The 22,286-nt window shown below is 41.5% G+C and overlaps 2 protein-coding genes across 5 annotated transcripts in view; one reads left to right on the top strand and one right to left on the bottom strand.

Annotated features, from left to right (window-relative positions):
- LOC309390546 (gametocyte-specific factor 1-like) overlaps positions 1 to 22,286 on the bottom strand; it is a 194,147-nt gene that overhangs the window by 116,492 nt on the left and 55,369 nt on the right. The window lies entirely within an intron of this gene.
- The window catches only part of NCKAP1L (NCK associated protein 1 like), a 97,757-nt gene that overhangs the window by 59,609 nt on the left and 15,862 nt on the right, over positions 1 to 22,286 (top strand). For all 4 annotated transcript variants that reach the window (XM_081949903.1, XM_081949904.1, XM_081949902.1 and 1 more), the window contains exons 27-29: positions 14,362 to 14,455; positions 19,145 to 19,261; positions 20,995 to 21,104. In XM_081949903.1, the coding sequence (XP_081806029.1) occupies positions 14,362 to 14,455; positions 19,145 to 19,261; positions 20,995 to 21,104 (321 nt within the window). The remainder of the gene's footprint in view (positions 1 to 14,361; positions 14,456 to 19,144; positions 19,262 to 20,994; positions 21,105 to 22,286) is intronic.

The raw sequence follows: 22,286 nt of genomic DNA, 5'->3' as shown, positions 1-22,286 counted from the left end.
GTCTCCCAGCAGAGACCTGAAAATCAGCTGGCCGGTGGGAGGCGCACACACATGCGCAGTGGGGCTGACCTGAGCTATGGCTCGTGTGCCCGCAGAGATGTGTCTGCATGCCATAGGTTCACCGTCATGGGTATATATTGAACTAATGCTAAAGATATTGACGTTCTTTGTAATACCTTTAAAGGCATTTTTCAGCACAGTTCTGAAAGTGCCAAATGTAGGAACTTTATTATTTCAGGGTCCCAAATCTATATTCTCTACATATTTGCAATCATTGCATCAAAGAGCGGAAGAGATGGAGGAGTGTAGCCCACTGGCTAACATTCCTATATTAACTTTTAAGGCCCACCTTTCTATGTCTCTGTCCTCTTTCCTTTTCTCTCTCCATGCTGCTCTGTTAATGAGGCACCTCTTTCAGTAATAGTGTCTGCTATCTATTAAATGACTTTCTCCAGTTCAGTCTTAGTTGATGTTACGGCTGTAGTCATTGCATTTTTTAGCATCTTTGGAGCATCATTCTATCTTGACAGGTGATGTGCTGGTGCATATTCTATCTCACACACCTACACGTAGCAGGCACAATTGAGCAAATTGTCTCTGCTATCTATTAGATTAGATTTGTTAAGATTTTTATCCTGCCTTTATTACTTTATAAGTGACTCAGGGTGGCAAACATGCATATTTCCTCCTCCTCCTCCCCAACCCCACAACTATTCTGTGAGGTTGGGTTGAGAGATAGAAGGACTGGCTCCAAATGATCCAGCTGGCTTTCATGTCTGAGTTGGGACTAGAACTCACAGACACCTGGTTTCTAGGCCAGCATCTTCACCACTACACCCAGCTCCATTTGCTCTGCTTGACTTTTATTTTATAATCTTTCTAGGCAGTTGCAGGCTATGAGCGGAACATAAGCAGGGTCTTTTTCAATCTGGCATTTTACAATACAATACAATACAATACAATAGTAGAGTTGGAAGGGACCTTGGAGGTCTTCTAGTCCAACCCCCTGCCTAGGCAGGAAACCCTATACCGTTTCAGACGAATGGCTATCCAACATCTTCTTAAAGACTTCCACTGTTGGGGCTTTATTTTATTCTGATTGACAGCAACTCTCCAAAATCTTTAGCCATATTTGCTAAATATTGAGGGTGGTGGTGGTTATGTGTTATGGCTTCCTCCACTGTGAAATTTTAATTCGTAAGTCACCCGGGGGAACCATGTGTAAGTTGGACCAGCCTTATACATTTGTTTAATAGATAAATACAGAAATAGATCTGATTGGTTTTAACTGGACATGCCAGGGATTGAATCTTGGACCTTCTGTATGCAGAGCAGATGCACTTGTTGAGCAATGGTCATACATGAGCATTGTCTTCATGCTTTTATTGCCAGTGCTATTTGAGCCCCACATCAGTACTGTAGAAGGAGCTACATCAAAGCATTATTATATCTCTTGCTTAATCCCTTAACCCCCATTCCTGACTGAGATGGACTGAATGAACTGTTGTGCTACTAACTGTGCTTTTCCGTTACTTGGGGAGTTTGGCAGAAGTTCATCAGTGTCTCTGGAGAGCCTGCGGCTTGATCTGTTTTAATTAAAGGTGCCACGGAAGCAAATTTAGATCTTAATTTTGCCCTTTCCATGTGGGTATCCTTGGTTTCTTGTTACTCAGCTTGCCACTTCCTCCATTTTTTTTTCTATAAATCCCATCAGTTTTTGCAGCTTGTAAAGCAGAAAGTGAAACAGGCTTTCAGGTGCATTGGGACTTTCAGAATTCCCTCGGAAGACTCAGGGTTTTAAGTCAGTCTTCCCCAAACTTTGTTCCCAGCATCACAGTACAGGTAGTCCTCAACTTACAACAATTCTTTTAGTGACCGTTCGAAGTTACAGCAGAACTGAAAAAAGTGACTTATGACCATTTTTCACACTTATGACCGTTGCAGCATTCCCATGGTCACATGACGTTATGATGCTTGATGAATGGTTCATGCTTACGACTGTTGCAGTCATAAGTATGGGGTCCTGGGGTCACTTTCTGACAAGGAAAGTCAATGGGGAAGCCCGATTCACTAAACAGTGGTGTTACTAATTTAACAACTGCAGTGATTCACTTAACAAATGTGGCAAGAAAAGTCACAAAAAGGGGTTTAATTCACTTAACAAATGTCTCACTTAGCATCATAAATTCTGGCCTCAGTTGTGGTCGTAAGTCAAGAACTACCTGTATTCAGTGAGAACATGTCTATGGAGATTCTCAGTCATCCTGGTCATGGTTGTCACAAGGCAACTGGACTTTTGGGTTTTTCTTTGAAGATGTTTCACTTCTCATCTTTCAGAGCTGAAGAAGCTCCTTGGATGAGAAGCGAAACGTCTTCAGAAAAACCAGGAAGTCCAGTTGCCTGTTGAAAAAACATATTTGTGACAGTGAGATCATGGAAATTTGCACAGATGAAAGGATGGATCATTTGTAGCCTCAAGGCTTTAAGTATGGAGTACCAGATAGTTTTATACAATGAAAAGAAAATGTGACAAGAGAAATGCTAAAGTTAGGAATACAATTTCTGTAAGAAAGTATTCCGGAAGCTAGTACTTGCATGGAACAAAAATAGATAAGCTTTATTTTGGAAATATTAGGAAGCCTCAGCTACTTAAGTCTGTCTATAACTAAGAGCTTCTTGGATGCTATCCTCCAACATGTAGAAAGATTGGATCAGAAAAAGACCAGAAGTACAGAGATGAGAATCAAAAGAGAAAATTTAGCTGAGAGAGAGAGGGGGGGGAAAAAAGGATGAGAATCCTGAAAATATCTTTCTACACAATAGAAGCTATGTACCATAAACAGTTGCAATGTTCTTCTACTAAATGTCTTCACATCTATGGCCCTTAACAGACAACATATTTATAGTTATAGAAATCTGATGCCCGGAAAGTTGAATTTCAACCATAGGTACATTTGGAAATCTGCCTTATGTAATTCCCCAGAGTCTTCATCGACTGTGACTAATGAATGCAAATAGCATAGATTACTGTCATTTAGTAGTGGAATGTAAATAAAAAATATGCTATAAGCCCTGATATAGCAATAGCGCTAGTACTTAGACCAGGGATGGTGAACCTTTTTGTAAAGGCGTGCCAAAATTGTGTGTGTATGTGCAATAGCATGCACTTGTGTGCCCACACCCACAATACAATGCACCCTATGCACATGCACTACCCCCCGCGCACATGCATGCACAACCCCCCTCCCCATGCTGGGGGGAGTTTTCGCCCTCCCCAGGCTCTAGAGGCTTTCCTGAAGCCTGAGCAGGGCAAAAACGGAAGGCCGAAAATCAGCTGGCTGGTATGCACGTGTGTGCTGGAGCTGATGGCTCACTTGCCAGAAAATTTGGCTCCGCATGCCACTTGTGGCACACGTGCCATAGGTTTTCCATTACAGACTTAGACTTATATACTGCCTCACAGTGCTTTACAGCCTGCTCTAGGTGGTTTACAGCATCAGCATATGGCCATTAACAATCTGGGTCTTCCTTTTACCGACCTTGGAAGGATGAAAGGCTGAGTCAACCTTCAGCTGGTCAGGATCGAACTCCTGGCTCTGGGAAGAGTTAGCCTGCAATACTGCATTCTAACCCCTGCACCACCACCTCTTCTGGTATAAAAGCAAACTAACTACCGGTAATAAATAAATGGCAGGTAAAACAAACTAAAACAATATGTAAAATTCACTATTCTTTCTGTGTATGTAGTGTGGCTCTAGGCACATGATTACCTGGATAAAGCTTAAAATGGATGGAGTTGTGGAAGGGTTCTCTCAGTTACCAAAAATACTACCCGGCCAGGTCTCCTGTTCTTTGTTTTCTTGCGGTTGTGTTTCCTGGGAGCATGGTACTCTCTGCAATTGTTCTTAGCACTAAAAGTCTCCCCTGCCAAACCTTCACCCCTTCCCAATAAAAATTCTCACCCCATATTTTGATACATGGAACTAGCATTGTATAACTTAAAAATGAGCTATATTATATATGAGATACATGTATGCATGCCCCAATATAGCTCTGTGGTATTAATGGTGATTTTTAAGCATTGTGGCTTGATTTTCATTCTTACCATAATCCCCAAATGGGATTTCAAAACCAGGCAGAACCCCCACCCCCTAGCATTAATAGCTCAATAAAAGACCCACAATTATGAACAATCTAAATTGCAAAATAGAAAAAAATATTTTTCCCCTGAGTGGACCTGCGCAAGAAATGTTCACAATAATTGGAAGTGTTGCACGTAGAAGAACAAAATATGGAATAAAGTAAATCGTTTTCAGCTAAATCTCATGCTGTTATGGTTGTTGATGGAAAGGAACATCAGGAATATATATTTTAAAACTACGATTGTTCTTCTGAACCATTTGTCCATGTTCTTTTGCTTATTTTTATCCCGCCTTTTATTTTTACCAATAGCTCAAGGTGTCTGTGGAGATTCTCAGTCATCCAGGTCATAGTCATCTCAAGGTGCTTTTTTCCTTCTTCAAAAGGCCTTTTTTTTTTCCTTGAGGAAGGAGAAAAAAACATTTTGCTTCTCATCCAAGAAGCTTTATCAGTTCTGAAGGCAGGGGGCTGGAAGTATAGTTCTTCCTCAAGGAAAAAATAGTGCAGTTGCCTTTCAAATTAAAGCACCTTTTAGATAACACAAGGTGGCAAACAAACCTAATACTCCTTTTGTGTGCTGGCACAGAGGCTCCTGTGTTAGGAGATTATTCACAATGACACCATCTTTCATTTTGTGATTCAAAAGAATTCTGAAATTCAAGATCTGTCTGAATGTCATGGATTTTTTCCCTCTCCCTGTGCGCACTCCATTAAAGGCATATTCTGTGTTTGGGCCTAGTTCTACCAGCTAGGTCAGATATGGTATTAACTACGGTCCTGTTCTTGTCCCTCTGTTGCCTTGATAAGGACAGCCGCAGCAAGCAGAGTACACACGAAGAATGTAAATGATGAACCCGATTTAAATTCATAGCTCAGTTAATTAGTGCTGTTCTCTGCTTCCTACCTCTCCCCTCCCCCTGGCTGTATTAGACTTAATTGCAATCATTACCAGTAGCGGGGGTCCCTATGAATAAATAGAAGGGATCTTGACTTCCATCATTTCCAGCTAGTAAGTGCGAATATAGGAAGAAAGAAATTCGAACCGTTGAACATTTCTGCTGAATGACAAATGGAGACACACATCACAGGCTACGGGCAGCCACCCAGGAACAAGGGAAGCACAGGTGGAGAAATATCAGGATCAGAGTGCAGATTCTGCACTCCAGAGGCATTTCTAGGAATTGAATCAAGCCATTTTTATTTGTGCCAGGACTGATAACCAGGAGCCATGTTTAATACGGAGAGCCAGTTTGGTCTAGTGGATTAAGGCAACAGACTAGAAAACAGACCGTGAGTTCTAGTACCGCCTTAGCCATGAAGGCCACCTGGGTGACTTTGGGCCACTCTCTCTCAGTTCAACTCAACTCGAGTGAGCTCCCGTTACTTGTCCCAGCTTCTGCCAATCTAGCAGTTTGAAAGCATTTAAAAAATGCAAGTAGAAAAATAGGGACCACCTTTGGTGGGAAGATAACAGCGTTCCGTGCACCTTTGGCATTTAGTCATGCCGGCCACATGACCACAGAGATGTCTTTGGACAGCGCTGGCTCTTCAGCTTTGAAACGGAGATGAGCACTGCCCTCTAGAGTCAGGAACGACTAGCACATATGTGCAAGGGGAACCTTTACCTTGTGTGTGTGTGTGTGTGTGTGTGTGTATGTGTGTGTGTAAATAAAATTGCTCAAAGGAGCCACAAATCTCAGCATGGGACTGATTCCTTCTGGGAGTTATTTTGGAGGGAGGGCATGAGTGACTGTCTTTCTAAGAAAAACACTAAGGCTTTTTCAAGAGGTGAGTGTGTATCTGTACTTCCCCCCCAACATAAATAAATAAATAACAAAGTTATCAGGTAAACCTCCATGGTGACATCAAAAGGGCTTTGGATTGCCCTTTCCTTTTTAAAAAGGGCCAGGTGGAAGAAGCCTTTATGTTATGGATGGGGAATTTTCAGCCCACCCATCGGGCTTCACCCTTTCAAGTAGGACTGGATCCTCTTTAAATTGTCTCACTGGGAATTTCCAAAAATAATATTCATTGAAAAACATTAGGAAGTTATAATGAAAAGAATGTTAGTAATGATTAAGTATCTAACCCTATTTCAAACCATCATCTGACCGACCCAGATTGGATCCTGCAACATTTCCGGGGACACATATTTGCCTTCATTCGTGAGTTATAGAGTGTCCCTCTTTCCCTCCCAATCATTTCCCATTTTAAACTGTGCCAAGTTCATATTGAAGAGATGTGCATTTCAAGTGAGAATTCCTGTTAAAGAACAAACCAAATCGTGTATGACTTATGACCTCAGGAATCTTTTTTCACTCTTTCTTTCTCTGCACGTATGACTATTGTACTGCACTTGAATTTCCAGAGATCTAATTAATCTGAGATTTCTGCTGTGTATTTTGCTGACTGCTTCTACATATCTGCTTACTGGGTTCACTTCTGCAGCTGCGTCAATTGAAAAATTATCACTTGGCAGCCATTACATGGCTTTATCATGATGAAGTTACTGGCATATTTTTGCCTCTAGCTACCACAATGGCATTACAGCATTGTTGAAGTTTTTGGGAAAATGATTGACTGATTGATCTTACTTTCCTGAGTAATCTGCTTAGCTAAGTGTTGGTGCCCAGCCCAATCCATCTGGAAAGCCTTAATGCTCCTGTTATATCACTCTGCTCAGCTTTCCTGCAGCTCTGCTGCTATAGTTCTTTCAACTGTTTAGAAACATCACCCCTTCTCCAGGTTTCTTTTGGAGTTGCTTCTCTCCAAAGAGATGGGTAAATAGCAATAGCACTTAGACTTATACACCACTTCACAGTGCTTTACAGCCCTCTCTAAGTGGTTTTCAGAGTCAGCATATTGCTCCCAACAATCTGGGTCCCCATGTTACCCACCTCGGAAGGATGGAAGGCTGAGTCAACCTTGAGCCTGGTGAGACTCGAAAGCCATTACGGTAAGCTGCTCTTCCCTTTGAAGACTAAGTTGTTTCTGATCTCTTCTCCTTTCCCTGTTCTCATCCCTGTTGCTTTTTAAAGATATATATAAACAAAGAAAAAAGGGACGCAGTGACTCAGTGGCTAAGATGCTGAGCTTGTTGTTCAGAAAGGTCGGCAGTTCAGCGGTTCAAATCCCCAGTGCCGCATAACAGCTCCCGTTACTTGTCCCAGCTTCTGTCAAGCACGTAAAAAATGCAAGTAGAAAAAATAGGGACCACCTTTGGTGGGAAGGTAACAGCATTCCATGCACCTTTGGCATTTAGTCATGCCGGCCACATGACCATGGAGACGTCTTCGGACTGCGCTGGCTCTTTGGCTTTGAAATGGAGATGAGCACCACTTTCTAGAGTCGGGAACGACTAGCACATATGTGTGAGGGGAACCTTTACCTTTACCTATAAACAAAGAGCTCCAATAGCAGTGAAACCTGAACTGCTGCATTAATAATAATAAAAAAAAGCCGAGTCCCCAAATTCTGTTAAAAGCCATCCATGCATTTCTTCACTAACATGTCTTGGCTGATCCTTTCGAAAGGAAGTGGTGCCACTGAGTGGCACTGCCACCTATGCCTCCATCATGGAGTTTTGGGAAACTCTACAAGAGTGCTTGAGGCTGAAGAAGAAATAGAGGTGGTGATGGCAGTGATGCCAAAAGGGAAGGTCCCTAATTGAATTAACATAAAAATGAATAATTCTCCTCTACCCCCCAACCCCTCATCAAACCTTAGCTTAAAATGTTTCCCTAGTCAATTCCACTTGAATCTGAGCTTTTCACATTCCACACATTTCTCTTTTCACAATGCATATCATGACTTGAAATGAGGCGCAGATAATGTGCATAAATTATGCCATATGGGCTTTTCTGTCCTTGAAGTTCAGCACAGCACAGCACAACCACGGCTGCCATTTTTTCCTGCCATGTTCCCGTGAAGTTGCCTTCATCTCATCCACAGTCAATGAGCGAAACAGGCTTGATTCTCCCCTGGTGATGCCAATACTGTAGTATTTAGCGTTTTCTCTCTTCCTCTGGTGCTGATCAAAGGCGGCATGAAGATTCCAAGTCTGTTGGCCTTTGTTACTCATTATCTAGTCAGAGGACCTCAGTGGCTTGAAACAGAGGGAGTGGAGGTAGAATAAGGGAGCAGCAATGGGAGCAGAAAAATGTCATGCCAATAAGTGGTGAGCAATTGAAGTAGCAGTGGAGAAAGGCTCTGTGTCAAGCCATCTGTATCCCTCTGATTGGCTGCTTTGGTGATTTGTGGCCAAGGAATGGCTTAGAGATACAGGACAGTTCTGTTGTTGCAGAAAAGGCTGTAGCAATTGAATTGTGTGAGATTGGTTACAGGTAGATCTCCACTTATGAACATTCATTTAACGACTATTCAAAATTATGACATTGGCGAGAAAAGTGGCTTACAACCAGTCCTTGTATTTACAACCATAGCAACGTCCCTGCAGTCAGATTATCAAAATACAGGCGTTTGGCAACTGGCATGTAACTGGCATGATAGTTGCACTATCTGTGACCTTCCTAGACAGTTTCCAACAAGTGAAGTCAATGGAGAAAGCTGAATTCACTTAACAACCATGTGATTTGATTCACATGATTTGATTTCTGATTCTAAGTCACATGATTTGATTCCTCTGTCTTGCCTTCTGGTGCTTTGATTCCTAAGCCCCAGGAGGCAAGACAAGAAACAATGGATGGAAACTAATCAAGGAGAGAAGCAACCTGGAATTAAGGAGAAACGGTCTAGCAGCTAGGACAATAGTAATAGCAATAGCTCTTAAACTTATATACAGCTTCAGAGTGCTTTACAGCCCTTTCTAAGCGGTTTACAGAGTCAGCCTATTGCCCCCAACAATCTGGGTCCTCGTTTTATCAACCTCCGAAGGATGGAAGGCTGAGTCAACCTTGAGCCTGGTGAGATTCAAACTGCCAAACTGCTGGTAGCCGGTGATCAGCAGAAGTAGCCTGCAGTACTGCGCTCTAGCCACTGCGCCACTGCGACTCTCAATTAACCAATGGAACAGCTTGCCTTCAGAAGTTGTGGGTGCTTCATCACTTGAATATAGAAAAGACTGGACAGCCATTTGTCTGAAATGGTATATGGGGTCTCCTGCTTGAGAAGGGGTTTGGGCTAGAAGACCTCCAAGGTTCCTTTCAACTCTATTCTGATTGATTGATTGATTGATTGATTTGCTTAATGACTGTGACCAAAAGGTCATAAAATCAGGCATGACTCACTTCATGACTGCCTCACTTAGTGATGAAACTTCTGGTTCCAATTGTGGTTGTACATTGAAGGCTATCTGTAGGTTGTTAGGTTGATTATGTTTTAATATATTTGGCAGGTATGTTGGATAGTTGGAAAAAAAGCATTTGGGGAGCCAACGTTTAAAATCCTCTGCTTGTGAAATTTCCATAGAGAAGATACTTGCAATTTACACGCAATGCAAAGCCTTCCTTGTTTTTGTCTCAGCACAATATGTAAACAGAATCAGTAAATAAACAAGATTAAATTTTGCAGCACAAAAGCAACATATTGCAACTGTGATTTGTTGAATGCAATTATAATTGTAGTGTGTTATGATGTATAAGCAGAGTACGCTGTTTGCAGCTTTCAGCCTTATTCCTGGTTTGTTTTCTGCACAGACCTCTAACATTCAGAACTGCATCATGATTAAGAGTAGGGTACAAAGTCAAAGGGGCTAAGAGGCTGAGCTTGTCAATTAGAAAGGTTGGCAGTTCAGCAGTTCGAATCCCTAGCACTGCGTAACGGAGTGAGCTCCCGTTACTTGTCCCAACTTCTGCCGACCTAGCAGTTTGAAAGCATGTAAAATTGCAAGTAGAAAAATAGGAACCACCTTTGGTGGGAAAGTAACAGCGTTCCGTGTGCCTTCGACATTTAGTCATGCCGGCCACATGACCACAGAGACGTCTTCGGACAGCGCTGGCTCTTTGGCTTTGAAATGGGGATGATCACCGCCCCCTAGAGTCTGGAATGACTAGCACATATGTGCGAGGGGAACCTTTACCTTTACCTTACAGAGTCAAAAAATTGTCCAAGCAGGTGAAAATTAGTTTGATCATTTGTTGTATTAATTCCATATTGTTTTTGATTGGATCAATAAATTACAGTTTATTAGGACACATGATTTCACAACACTTTTACTTATTTCAGGACACACAATGGTGAGAAGCACACAGTGGGCCATATGTTTTTGAGCCCTGCAGCTACAGGACAGTCTCTCTTTGATTCCAAGAAGATGGAAGGGGAGCTCATTTTAATTTGCTCCGTATTCTTGGCAATCCCTACCAGTCTACAAAGTTAACTGAGTTTATATTAGCTGTAGAAAACAAAGTGTGAACCAACAGGCCTGAGTTAAGAATTGAAAAGATCTGTAGAAATAAGTTCCTGTGTTTACTGCAAGGGTGCTGAATTGGTACAAGGTACCTAAATGAGAGGGTGGATGCTCTGTCATTCACCGCCAGCCTCTCCGCTTAAATCAGCTTGTGTATTTCATAGAGATGCTTGATAGGGTGGGCATAAGTTAGCAGGAGCTGACCTGTTCCGCTTTAAACAACCGTAAATGTTTTAATACTTTCTTTAGCCCCCAGCTGCCTTCTCTGTCAGCTTTACATGAAATCAGCAGAAGACTTTCACAGCCAGTTAATTCCTCTTCTCTTCTTCCTTCTGGCTCTTGGAAGCAACTGAAAATTTAAATCCAGTACATACATTTAGAGAGTCGGTGGCCCCATTTCAGTGACGGAGCACCAGGAATGCAAAGTGGCCTTGCCATAAGGCAGGGGAGCAGGCAGGCAGCCTGTATGCCTCAAAGAAAAGGAATTGCATTTGGCTGTAGTTGTGGAGGTGAGGTTCAGGGAAGATTGAGATACAGGGAGCTGAAGTATGACCCTAGAGGGGCAAGATCTTGCCTGAGCAAATCCAATGGGGGAAATTGTTTCTTTTGTCACAGATCCTGAATTAACCACATGTGTTTCGCTTCTTCTTCCCACCCGATCTTGTATTTGTGCAAGTAGGGAGGCAACATAGGCAGTAAGAAAACATTAACACATTATTTGCCTTACTTTAATAAGACGTCTACAGCACAAGGCAATGAATAACAGATTTGGAAGGGACCTTGGAGTTCCAATCCCCTTCTCAGGCAGGCAATCCTATACTATTTTAGACAAACGGTTGTCTAATCTCATCTTAAAAACTTCCATTTGGGAGCATTCACAGCCTCTGGAGGCACGTCGTTCCACTGATCAATTATTGTAACTGTCAGGAAATTTCTCCTTAGTTCTGGGTTGCTTCTCTCCTTGATTAGTTTCCTTCCATTCCTGCCTTCAGATGCTTTGGAGAATAGTTGGACTCCCTCTTCTTTGTGACAACCCCTTAGATATTAGAACACTGCCAGAGGTGGTATTCAGCCGGTTCGGACCAGTTCACCTGAACGGGTAGTGAAAATCGTGGGTGGGTCCACTCTCCTGCCCCGGCTCTATGTTGTCCTATTTAGGCACGTTTTCAAGCTGCGCACATGATAGCAAGCCATGCATATGAGCAAAGCACATGCGTGGGAGGCCACACGCATGTGTGGACGTGCGTGCTCACATTTGCGAACTGGTAGGAAAAGTAAGTGAATACCACCCCTGACACACTGCTATCATGTCACTCCTAGTCCTTCTTTTCATTAAACTAGACATACCATACCCAATTCCAGCAACCATTCTTTATATGTTTTAGCCTCCAGACCCCTAATCATCTTTGTTGCTCTTCTCTGTAGAGTCTCAACATTTTCTTTTACATTGTGGTGACCAAAACTGGATGCAGTATTCCAAGTGTGGTCTTACCAAGGCACTATAAAGTAGTATTAACACTTTATATGATCTTCATTCTATCCCTCTGTTAATGCATCCTAGGACTGTGTTAGCTTTTTTGGCAATTGGAGCACACTGCTGGCTCCCATTTAAGTGATTGCCCACTAGGAGGCCAAGATCCCTCTCACAGTTACCTGAGCCAGGTACCACCTATACTATACCTGTGCATTTGGTCTTTCTTGCCTAAATGTAGCATCTTACTTTTTTCACCATTGCACTTCATTTTGTTAGATAGCACCCATTGTTCAAGTTTGTGAAGATCCCTCTGTATCCTAAACCTATCTTCTGAACTGTTGGCTATTACTCCAGCTTGGTATTGCCTGCAGATTGGATGAGTTTCCATCTATCTTCTCATCTAAATCATTGATGAAGATATTGAGGAGTATTGGGCTTAAGACAGAGCCTTGGGGTATCTCACTGCTTATTTCCCAAATGTAGATGCTGTTCCATTGAGGACTGCATGTTGAGTGCGGTTGGTCAGCCAGTTATGAATCCAACAAATGTTGATGCTATCTAACCCACATTTTTCTATTTTATCAAGTAGTAAGTTGTGGTCTACTTTATCAAATGCCTTACTGAAGACCAAGTAAATTATATCCGCAACATTTTTCTAGTCCACTAATTTTGTCACTTTGTCCAAGAAATGGATAGTCATAGTCATATATTTGGGAGAATTAATATAATGAATCTACATTAAAATTCAAACTAAAAACTGCATTTCTTCCAGATACTGTAAACCTTTAGGACTTCATCCACATTTAGAAAGCTGTGTTTGTGTAATGGGTATCATATGGTTACATGCAAAGTGTCAACAGTCCCTATGGCAAATGCAGCAAAAGAAACTCCTGGGACATTATTTTACCAAGCGTATAACTTTACTGATAATTGCACATAGGCACAGAAGACACAAAGCCAGTTGTGAAGTTTTTGCATGCAAAGCAGCATTGGTAAAATCCCTTTTTCTCTCCTGGGCCACCCACTATTCATTGTCCAGTAATCAGTTACAGCCAATTTGTTTTGGGAAATGGTCTGAGCACCTTGGAGCTTTCCCATCGTTTGATATTAGGACATTGCTAGGTGACAGTCAGCTCTCTTGCATTCTACAATTCCCTCCCGAGCCTCCCTTGCATTCCAAACCTTGCTCTCCCCTTCCCTGTTTCTGTTGTCGCTTGCAAGCAGGGTGCGTAGCGAGTAAGCCCTGACACAAAGTGTGGGAGGGAAGGGAGAATGGCCTTGAGGGACAGGAAGACCAAGACAATAAAAGGGGACTAAGTCCAGGACAGGAATGTAACCTGAGTAAATGCCTCAAATGAGACCTTCCATAGTTCTCACAAAGATAAAGCATGGGAGAGGGCACACGCAGACTTGCAAGCCTCTGTTATTTTAACTTTACAATGAAAACAGCACTTATCTACATGACATTTTATTTTAGGTCTACCTTAGCAATTACTCTGAATATCTCTTGTTTTGCTCTTTTTGCTTTGCTTCATTGGTTTTGTTCCTGAATATGCAAATATTACTGAGACAAAAGACTAACAAGGATGGAGCAGTCGAGACAACCTGTCTTGTGTTCTGTCTAGGTTAACCATGGACAAAACAATGTTGAATTATCTAATATCTCCTTTTCATCTTAGTGTGTGGAGAAGTGTTTTCTGAGTGACAAAAAGCCAGATAGTGATGCCCATCAAATCTTCATTTGTGATGTACGGTCATTACATCATGAGCCTCTGTGTTTCCTACAGCCAGAGCTATAATGTGTAGAAAACCGCTGAGTGTCAAATACAAGCTTTGCACATGTGTACATTTAATATAACAATGAAACTTAAACCGCATGACGTGGAAATGAAATAGCAAAGTTCTGAGGGAAAATAAGAAGTTCTCATTTTTTTCTGGGTCTCGTTTTTTAAATTTCCTTTAAGTAAGAGGATCACACATTGCTTTATATCAGATTCAATTTTACTCTGTTTTCAGCTTACAACCAAACAAACCATATTTTGGTTTTGTTAAAAGTTGTGAATGTCTACTCTTTTTGTAAAAACTACCACTGGAGAGTGAAGATACGTGATCTTTTTGTTTTTGTTTTAATTTTGAAGAGTTATGTCGCTCTCTTTCTAGCAACACAGGAAAATATGCTGCTTTCTTTCTAGCAACCTGGGAAAAAATATGGCCCATTTGCAGTCAGAGGTAATACAGTCTGGAATTCTACCATGTTGTTTGCTTAATGCGGTGTAAGCCAGATCCACCGTGGTGACAGGGAACGTTATAAGAAAGAGAAAAGGGACAAAGTCCAGCAGCAGTTCTGTCCCTCTCATAAGATCTGGTTCTGCCATCCCTTTAGGTGACTTTGAGCATCTTTGAATTGGCCACTGCTGCAGGACTCCCCTGTGACATCGACCCAGCCCTGGTCTCTGCACTCGCCAACCTGAAGAAAGGTAAGGATACAGCTTACTAACATTTATCCGGCTTGCCCCATTAAAATAAAACTGTACCCTGATTCCCTGAAAATAAGGTCTCCCCAGATAATAAGCCCAATCGGGCTTTTGAGTGCATGCCCTAAAATAAGCCCTCCCTCCAAAATATTGCAACACAGTAGCAGCCATGAGGTGACCACGTTCGCCGCCTCCTGCACCTCAAAAATAATAAGACCTTCCCCAAAATAAGGCCAAGCACTTATTTCAGGGGTCAAAAGAAAATAAGACCCTGTCTTATTTTCGGGGAAACACGGTAGGGCTGCGGTATGCCTTCCTATATCATCTAGGTAAGTTTCCAGATAGGGTATCTTTCACAGCACTGGGAAAGATCCCCTATCTAGAAACTTGCCGAGATGATACAGAAAGATCCTGTATCATCTAGCACTGGGAAAGATCCTCTTTTAGGGAATCTGTCCAAGCTGAGCATCAACTTAGCAAAAATATTTCATCTCTTGTCTCCAGGAGCTGTCACTGCTTGGATGCCATTGCTGGTTTGTTTGTACTGAAAAGGCCCACTGCCAGATCCTAGCGAAGAAAATGCCGTTATCCTGCATTTTTAGTTGGCAGGGGCAGTCTAGTATGTGTAATAAACAGTATTTATGGGTTCTGAACATCTCTGTGAGTGAGATATATGCAATCTCTTACTTAGAGATTCATTCAAACATGCCTGGTTCTTGCCGACTGCCTGGATAAGTCCTTTGTGATTTCCCATGGCCTCCTTCCTAAGACTGAAAAAAAGCTACCAGCCCAAGGTTATCAGCTGGCTTCACGCCTAATGGGGGACTAATATATTTAATAGATATTAGAGACATTGGGGCACATTTATATATATACATTTATCCTATTTTCAAAGCCTAGATAATCTGTGCAGATGGGATCAGAGTGGAGTTGTCATTTGCACACCTTGAATAATTGAAGGCACTAGAATGTTACAATAAGCAACTACAATTCCTGTGGAAGTGCATACTTTTCTTTGATCATCTATGATCAGTGGTCTTTTTTTCCATCTTCCTTTGCTGCAACATAGGTCAGAGATGAGGAGCAGCATCTTTGAACTTCACAGAGAAAAACCTATGATCTGCTTATTTTGCTTGTAACAAAAATCATTATATATATAATATAATATTATTATATAATGAAAGAAGAAATAGCAGATCATCATCTCACCTTCTTATATTACTCATCTTTCCTTTACCTTTTCCTGTTGGTATTTTACATAGTGGTAAGAGCCATAGTGGCACAGTAATTAGAATGCAGTATTACAGACTAATTCTGCCGACTGCCAGGAGTTTGATTCTGACTGGCTCAAGGTTGACTCAGCCTTCCATCTTTCTGAGACTGGTAAAATGAGGACTCAAATTGTTGGAGAAAATATGCTGACTCTGTAAAGAGGGCTGTAAAGCACTGTGAAGTGGTATATAAATCTAAGTGTGATTGTTATTTATCACTTGTTTGTATCTTATGATTTATGATTATATCTTATGATTTATGATCTATGACTTATCACTTTGTTGTTTGCATGTACACTGAGAGCTTATGCACCAGAGACAAATTTCTTGTGTGTGTAATCATCCTTGGCCAATAAAGAATATTCCATTTCATCTTGTGAATTCAACAGCTCAACTAGTAGCGAAGGAAAAAGGAGCAGAGTCCCAGCGGCTTCTTGGTGTGCCCATAAATCCTGCTTTCTCCACAAAAAGACTGCTGCTCATATCATGAAAGTATCTAAGCAAAACTACAGTCCTCCTATCATTCTATCAGTGGTGAAAAAGACAGTAATCAACCCCCCTCTTTACTGCATCTAAGCCAGCTTCTGGCAATCCCCTCCATTTTGACACTCCGATGAAAGGTTTTCCTGATCCCTGGTCTGTAACTTTCTTGCTTTAGAATTTCAAAAATAAAAATTTACTACAGAAAATGAACGTCCCAGGATAACATTGCCAGATCCAATCTGAGTCAATCACCAGAACTATAGGTTTATTTTTCCAAGCTTTCGGGCCCATCCTCCGGGAACTTCTCTCTCTCCAGAATATGTGCATTGGGCTGTTTTATGTAATGTATGGACATGGTACCTGGTTGTGTGTCTATTTTAGTTCTTAATTGGGGTATTGATGGCTGACTATTAAGTCATTGATTGTTGTATCCTTGTGCCAATGTGCCCTCGGCTCCTAAGTACCTGATCAACTGGTGGTAAATCAGCACTGCTGTTGTCTGACAAGGAGCCCGTTTCCCAGGCTGCAATCAGTTCTCTGGCTATTTTTGTTCTGTTCAACCAACAATGTAGTAGCTGCGTAATCGAATACATGTCCTTGTTAATTGCAGTGTCTGAGGCCACCAATGAGTTAGGATCTCTTCTTTTAACGCTTACTCGCATTCTCGAAATCTGGTGGTTAGCTCCCTCCCTGTCTGTCTCATATAGTTTCAGGGGCAATCCATGCAAGGAATCTGGTAAATTACATTCAAAGTTTCTCCCACTTCCAAACGAACTTTGTCGTGCATGTTTTGTCCTTGTATAGTAGCCTCTGGGCAATGGGCGATGTCCACTTGCGGATCTCGGAAGTTGAATACTCAGAAGTATGCTTCTGTTTTTTTTCTTCACTTGAATAGAATAGAATAGAACTGGAAGAGACCTTGGAGGTCTTCTAGTCCTGTCCCCTGCTCAAGCAGGAGAACCTATACTATTTCAGATAAGTGGCTGTCCAGTCTCTTCTTAAAAATCTCCAGTGATGGAGTACCCACATTTTCTGAAGGCAAGCTATTCTACTGATTAATTGTCCTCACTGTTAGGAAGTTTCTCCTTAATTCCAGGTTGCTTCTCTCTTTGGTTAGTTTCCGACCATTGTCCTGCCCTCTGGTGCTTTGGAGAATAATTTCACCCCCTCTTCTTTGTGGCAGCCCCTCAAAAACTGGAAAACTGCTATCATGTCGCCCCTAATTCTTCTTTTCTTTAGACTAGCCAAACCAAAATCCTGCAGCCATTCTTCATTCGTTTTAGTCTCCAGCCCTTTGAACATCCTAGTTACTCTTCTCTAAACTTTTTTCAAAGTCTCAACATTTTTTTTTGTAGTATGGTGACCAAAACTGGTTGCAGTATTCCAGGTGTGGCCTTACTAGGGTTTTATAAAGCAGTACTAATATGTCACATGATCTTGATTCTATGTCTCTGTTTATACAACCCAGGATTGTATTAGCTTAATTTCCCTCCAGCTTTTAGGAGAGTTCCCAATGCGATCCCAAACTGCCTCAATACCTGACTGAACCTAATTTGAAAGTCTGCAGGCTTCTTCCCAGTCCATCTCAAGACTGTAATTAAATGCAGACTCCATGGCTGAAGCATTCAGTCACTTTTCCTATTTCCCTCTTTCTTTTCTGTACCATTTTTTTTTCTCCGTGAAAAGTTCTGGAGAGGAATTTGAAAGCTTGGGTGCAATTGTGACCAATTTCTCACAAAATCCTTTTGTGTAAGGATACTGCCTAATACTGTTGTTGGAAAGGGTTTAACTAAGGGCAATATCTGATGCTGTGCTTGCTTATGCGTTTCTTCTCTGCCTGAGGAATTAAAGAATCTGTTTCAAACTGATCTGCAAAACAGTGAATTTGATAGATCGGGGCTGTCATCTTCTTACAATCCTAATTGTCTTGAATATTTTCCTTTTTTCTGAACTGTGTAGTATTTGTATTAACTAAGCGAGTTTTTATTTCCCTGGCGTCTGCCATGCTAGCTTCAAGCTGAATCTGTGACTTTGTTGTAGTTTGTTACGCATCTCACTTTTGCCTGGAGTGACTCCCTGCAAGCTTGCTTCCTTCCTCTTCCTGCTGGCTCAAGAAACCATAGTTATGTGGCACCATTCAACCAAAGTCATCTTTTCCTTCCACAATAATTACATTCCCAAGCCAATTGTGTAAGAAATCCTCCCCCTCCCACCCCCAACATATATAGTACCATGACATGCTTGGATTAAATTATGGTTTGTTGAACAGGCAATAAGGGGGGGGGGGGAACCCTGAGGTTTTCAAATGAGTCTCAAAAAGCACAATCCACATTAAAGTTTGGCAGGGCCTGTGAACCCAGCCACTTTTTCCCCTCAGGCTTCTCCGGCATCACTTTGTATAATATGGTCTCCAAACAAGGATCAGTGGGGCCTGAAGAGGGCAATGTTGATATTCATTTTATATTATGAACTGAATCAAATCAGCTTTCTCTTTCCTCTTGCATAAACATGCTTACAAATGCATAATCTGCACCAGAGAGGCACATTGGTCTCCCTCTCTGTCTAAGGAACACTAATGAGATGTAAAGAACTTATGGGTTTTTTTCCTCCTCTCCTCTCCTCTAGCCCATTACCCATTATTCTAGCAGTGCCTTCTTTTCATTTCTTTCTTTATGATGCACACATGTTGATTGAAGCGGAGCTGAGCAGTGTCAGTTCTGTTCAGCTAGCCAGCTCCTTCCATCAGTTAATTTAGTGGCCTGTCAGAACCATCATATATTTTTTTTAATTCACCTTTCCTTTTCCCCCCTCCTTTTTTTGGGTGGGGGGGGGAGAGCAAACCTTCTGAGCAGCTGAGCTGGAAAGGAAACTGCTAACATAAATCAGGCCTATTTCTGAAATCTCTTGGTGTACATCATTCTTTTTGTCTCCCTGATAGAGAGCTCGTCCCCTGAGGAGGACTACAAGACGGCCTGCTTGCTCCTGGTCTTCATAGCTGTGTCTCTGCCACTCCTGGTCTCAGATCCTTCCTCTATTTACCTCACTGAGATAGATGGTAAGAGACGTAATACCAGCATGGAGCATCCTCTCCAAATGTCTGGTAATATACTTGTTTGCTGTCTTATCTGGTTTGTATGACATGTTAACCTGTCCTGTATTTTAACTCAGGTTGCAGTACTTCAATCATAATCTGTATCCTGACTTGGGGTAGCTTCCTTACGACTGCCATGTCTAAGATACAAAAATCCAGGGACCCATCTTTTTGTTGCCATCTACTGGTTGCCTGGATTATGGCAGCCGAGTTGTGGAAGACTTAAGCTTGCTTGCTTGCATTTAATTATCAAATTTATATGGCTGCCCATCTCACAAGAAGTGATTTGTGCTGTTGTATGCAAAACAAAATCCCTATTAAAACAATAAACATGTCAAACACAGTCATAGTGAATACCGGGAGAGAGAGACAGAGACAGAGAGAGACACACACAGAGACAGAAACAGACACAAAGAGAGATTCAATCAACAACATAGCATCTCATTTCTCCTCACCATACTTTGTTCCCCTCTCCTTAGCCACAGATGCCAGCAGGATCTGATTCACATACAGGGAGCAGCTAGAACAAAAATAAATGTTTGTAGATCTTGCCATCTGAGAATACCTGAAGTGTTCATTCCTTTTCTGGTCAAACCAGGCCTCTATATGGAAGTGATGGCCAGATGATGGATAAAGTGAGATTTCCCTTCACTTTCCTTGACAATTACAGGTAGTCTCCAATTGAGTTCTAAATATCTGTTGTTAAGTGAGACATTCCTTAAGTGAGTTTTGCCCCATTTTACAACCTTCATTGACACAGCTGCTAAGTGAATCACTGCAAGCATTTGATTAGAAACACAGTCGTAAAGTGAATCTGGCTTTCAGAAGGTCACAGAAGGGGATCATATGACCCTGGGACATTGCCACCATCATAAAGATGAATTGGTTGCCAAGAGTCCGAATTTTGATCACGTGACCATGGGGATGCTGCAAAGGTCTTAAAAACGGTCATAAGTCACTTTTTTTCAGTGGCGTTGTAACTTCGAACAATCACAAAACGAACTCTTGTAACTCTGTATTCTATCTGTAGGCAGGATGAGAGGGAATGGAATCAGTCCTTGGGGCAGTTCAGTGTCTCCATCTCTTTTCTAATATGTTAAAGGCTAAGCAAATGAGGAGGCAGATCTTAGCTAGAAGTACGCCTTGTTACCTGGGATCACCGGGGTTAGGGAGTAAGCTTAACATGAACAGTATTGCTGGCTGCAGCTAAAAAGACTTGCACTAAGAATCAATGTTAGGCAATGATAGTCAGAAGGAGCTCTGGACTACTTCCAGCATTTGATGCCCCCTTGCCATAATGTAGGACGCTTGCAGCATCCCCATCGCCTTTAGATTTACACTTGGATGCTTGACAGTTGGGTCATATTTATGATAGTTGCAGTGTCCCAGGGTCATGTGATCACTTTTTGCAATCTTCTGACAAGCAAAGACAATGGGGAAATCAGATTCACGTAACAACCATGTTACTAAGTTAACAACTTCAATGATTTGCTTAACAAATGTGGCCAAAAAGTCATAACATGGGGCTGTTAGGAGGTTTGGTTATATCCTCAGCCCCTGAAATATTGCCCCCCCTCCCCCCGCCACGACTTAGTATTTTGGCCAAAGCCAAATAGCTGTAGTATGTCCAACATCACTAAGAATACCATGGTCCACTCTACTGATTGAACCCAACTGTTGCTATTTCTTTTCTGCAGGTTATAGAAACAATATCCACTGCCTTGCCAAAGCTATCATCCAGGTGTCGGCTGCACTCTTCACCATCTACAACAAAAATATTGAGAGCCATCTCAAGGAATTTCTGGTTGTGAGTGGAACTCTTGATCTTTCCTGCATGTGTTATTCCTCCAGGACTCCCCAAGTCTCTTTTATTTCTCTAGATCAGTACAATTAGGAGGCCATAGCTTAGTGGAGAACAAAGGTCCATAGATTGCGAACCATTTCCCTCTCCCCCCCTCTCTTTCCCCTCCCCCCTCCCCTCTTTTCCTCTCTCCTCCTCTCCCCTCCCCTCTTCCCCTCTTCACCCCCTTCCTCTCATCTCCCCCCTTCCTCTCCCCTCTTCTCCCCTTCTCTCCTCTCTTTTTTCTTTCTTTGCATTTTTTCCACATTATTTTTTTTATTACTTTCGTGTTTTTTTTTCTGTCAACATTTGTATTGTTTTTATTCTTTTAAAAATAACCTAAGGACTATCTTTTGCCGGGGCTTAATTTAAAATTAAATCAAAACATGTCTGTTGCATAACAAAATATTTTCAATGTTATTAATCTTTAAAAACACTCTTGCATATCATCTTTTGAAACATCGGAGCATGGCAATTCATTTTCCTGAATGCTGTTTTGAATTATTTTTAAAAACCTTTCTGGGAAACAGAGATCCAAATGTTCTAGCAAATATACAGTAATGTATGACTAAAGATACCACATTTGTGCTGTGGGCCATTTCCTTCTCTTTCACACAATGGTCATTATCGGTGTCATTTTTATAAAAAGGCACACCTCTGAATTGCTTCCTTTGTTCTCTCCTTGCATTCACTTTTGGTTTACTCTATGGAAAATTGGTGATTTGTTTGCTTCTTTTTATTTGTAATGCTAGTGAAAATAATTTGTTTACTGAGAAAGTAATTTCTCTTTCATTTGCTGCAGAAAGATGGAGACAAATTGTATTTGGTCAGTTTTAAGGCTGATAATCATGATTGCCTTTTATAAAATATGTTCACCGTGACAAAAGTTATATATACATCTAATTTTGATGGTTAGGGGAAAAATACATTGTCAATCAACTTCATTAGGTTTTTTTTTAAAGGAACTAGTATTTGAAACAGTATATATGCCTAGAATGACTTTTGCTTAATGTGGTATGTCCAGTCATTGTGGCCGGTTCAATAGTGCTTATTGTATGCGGAAAAAAAATAGACAGGCGAGCCAGAAGGAAAACAAAAATCCAAAAGGCACACTTTTATTCTCCACCTGAAGATTTAGCAAATGGTGTG

Source organism: Natrix helvetica (assembly GCF_964273705.1).
Source record: "Natrix helvetica genome assembly, chromosome: 1".
In the NCBI taxonomy this organism is placed as follows: domain Eukaryota; kingdom Metazoa; phylum Chordata; class Lepidosauria; order Squamata; family Natricidae; genus Natrix; species Natrix helvetica.
Note: the sequence above shows the minus strand (reverse complement) of the source record. Positions and strands in the feature narration are given on the sequence as shown.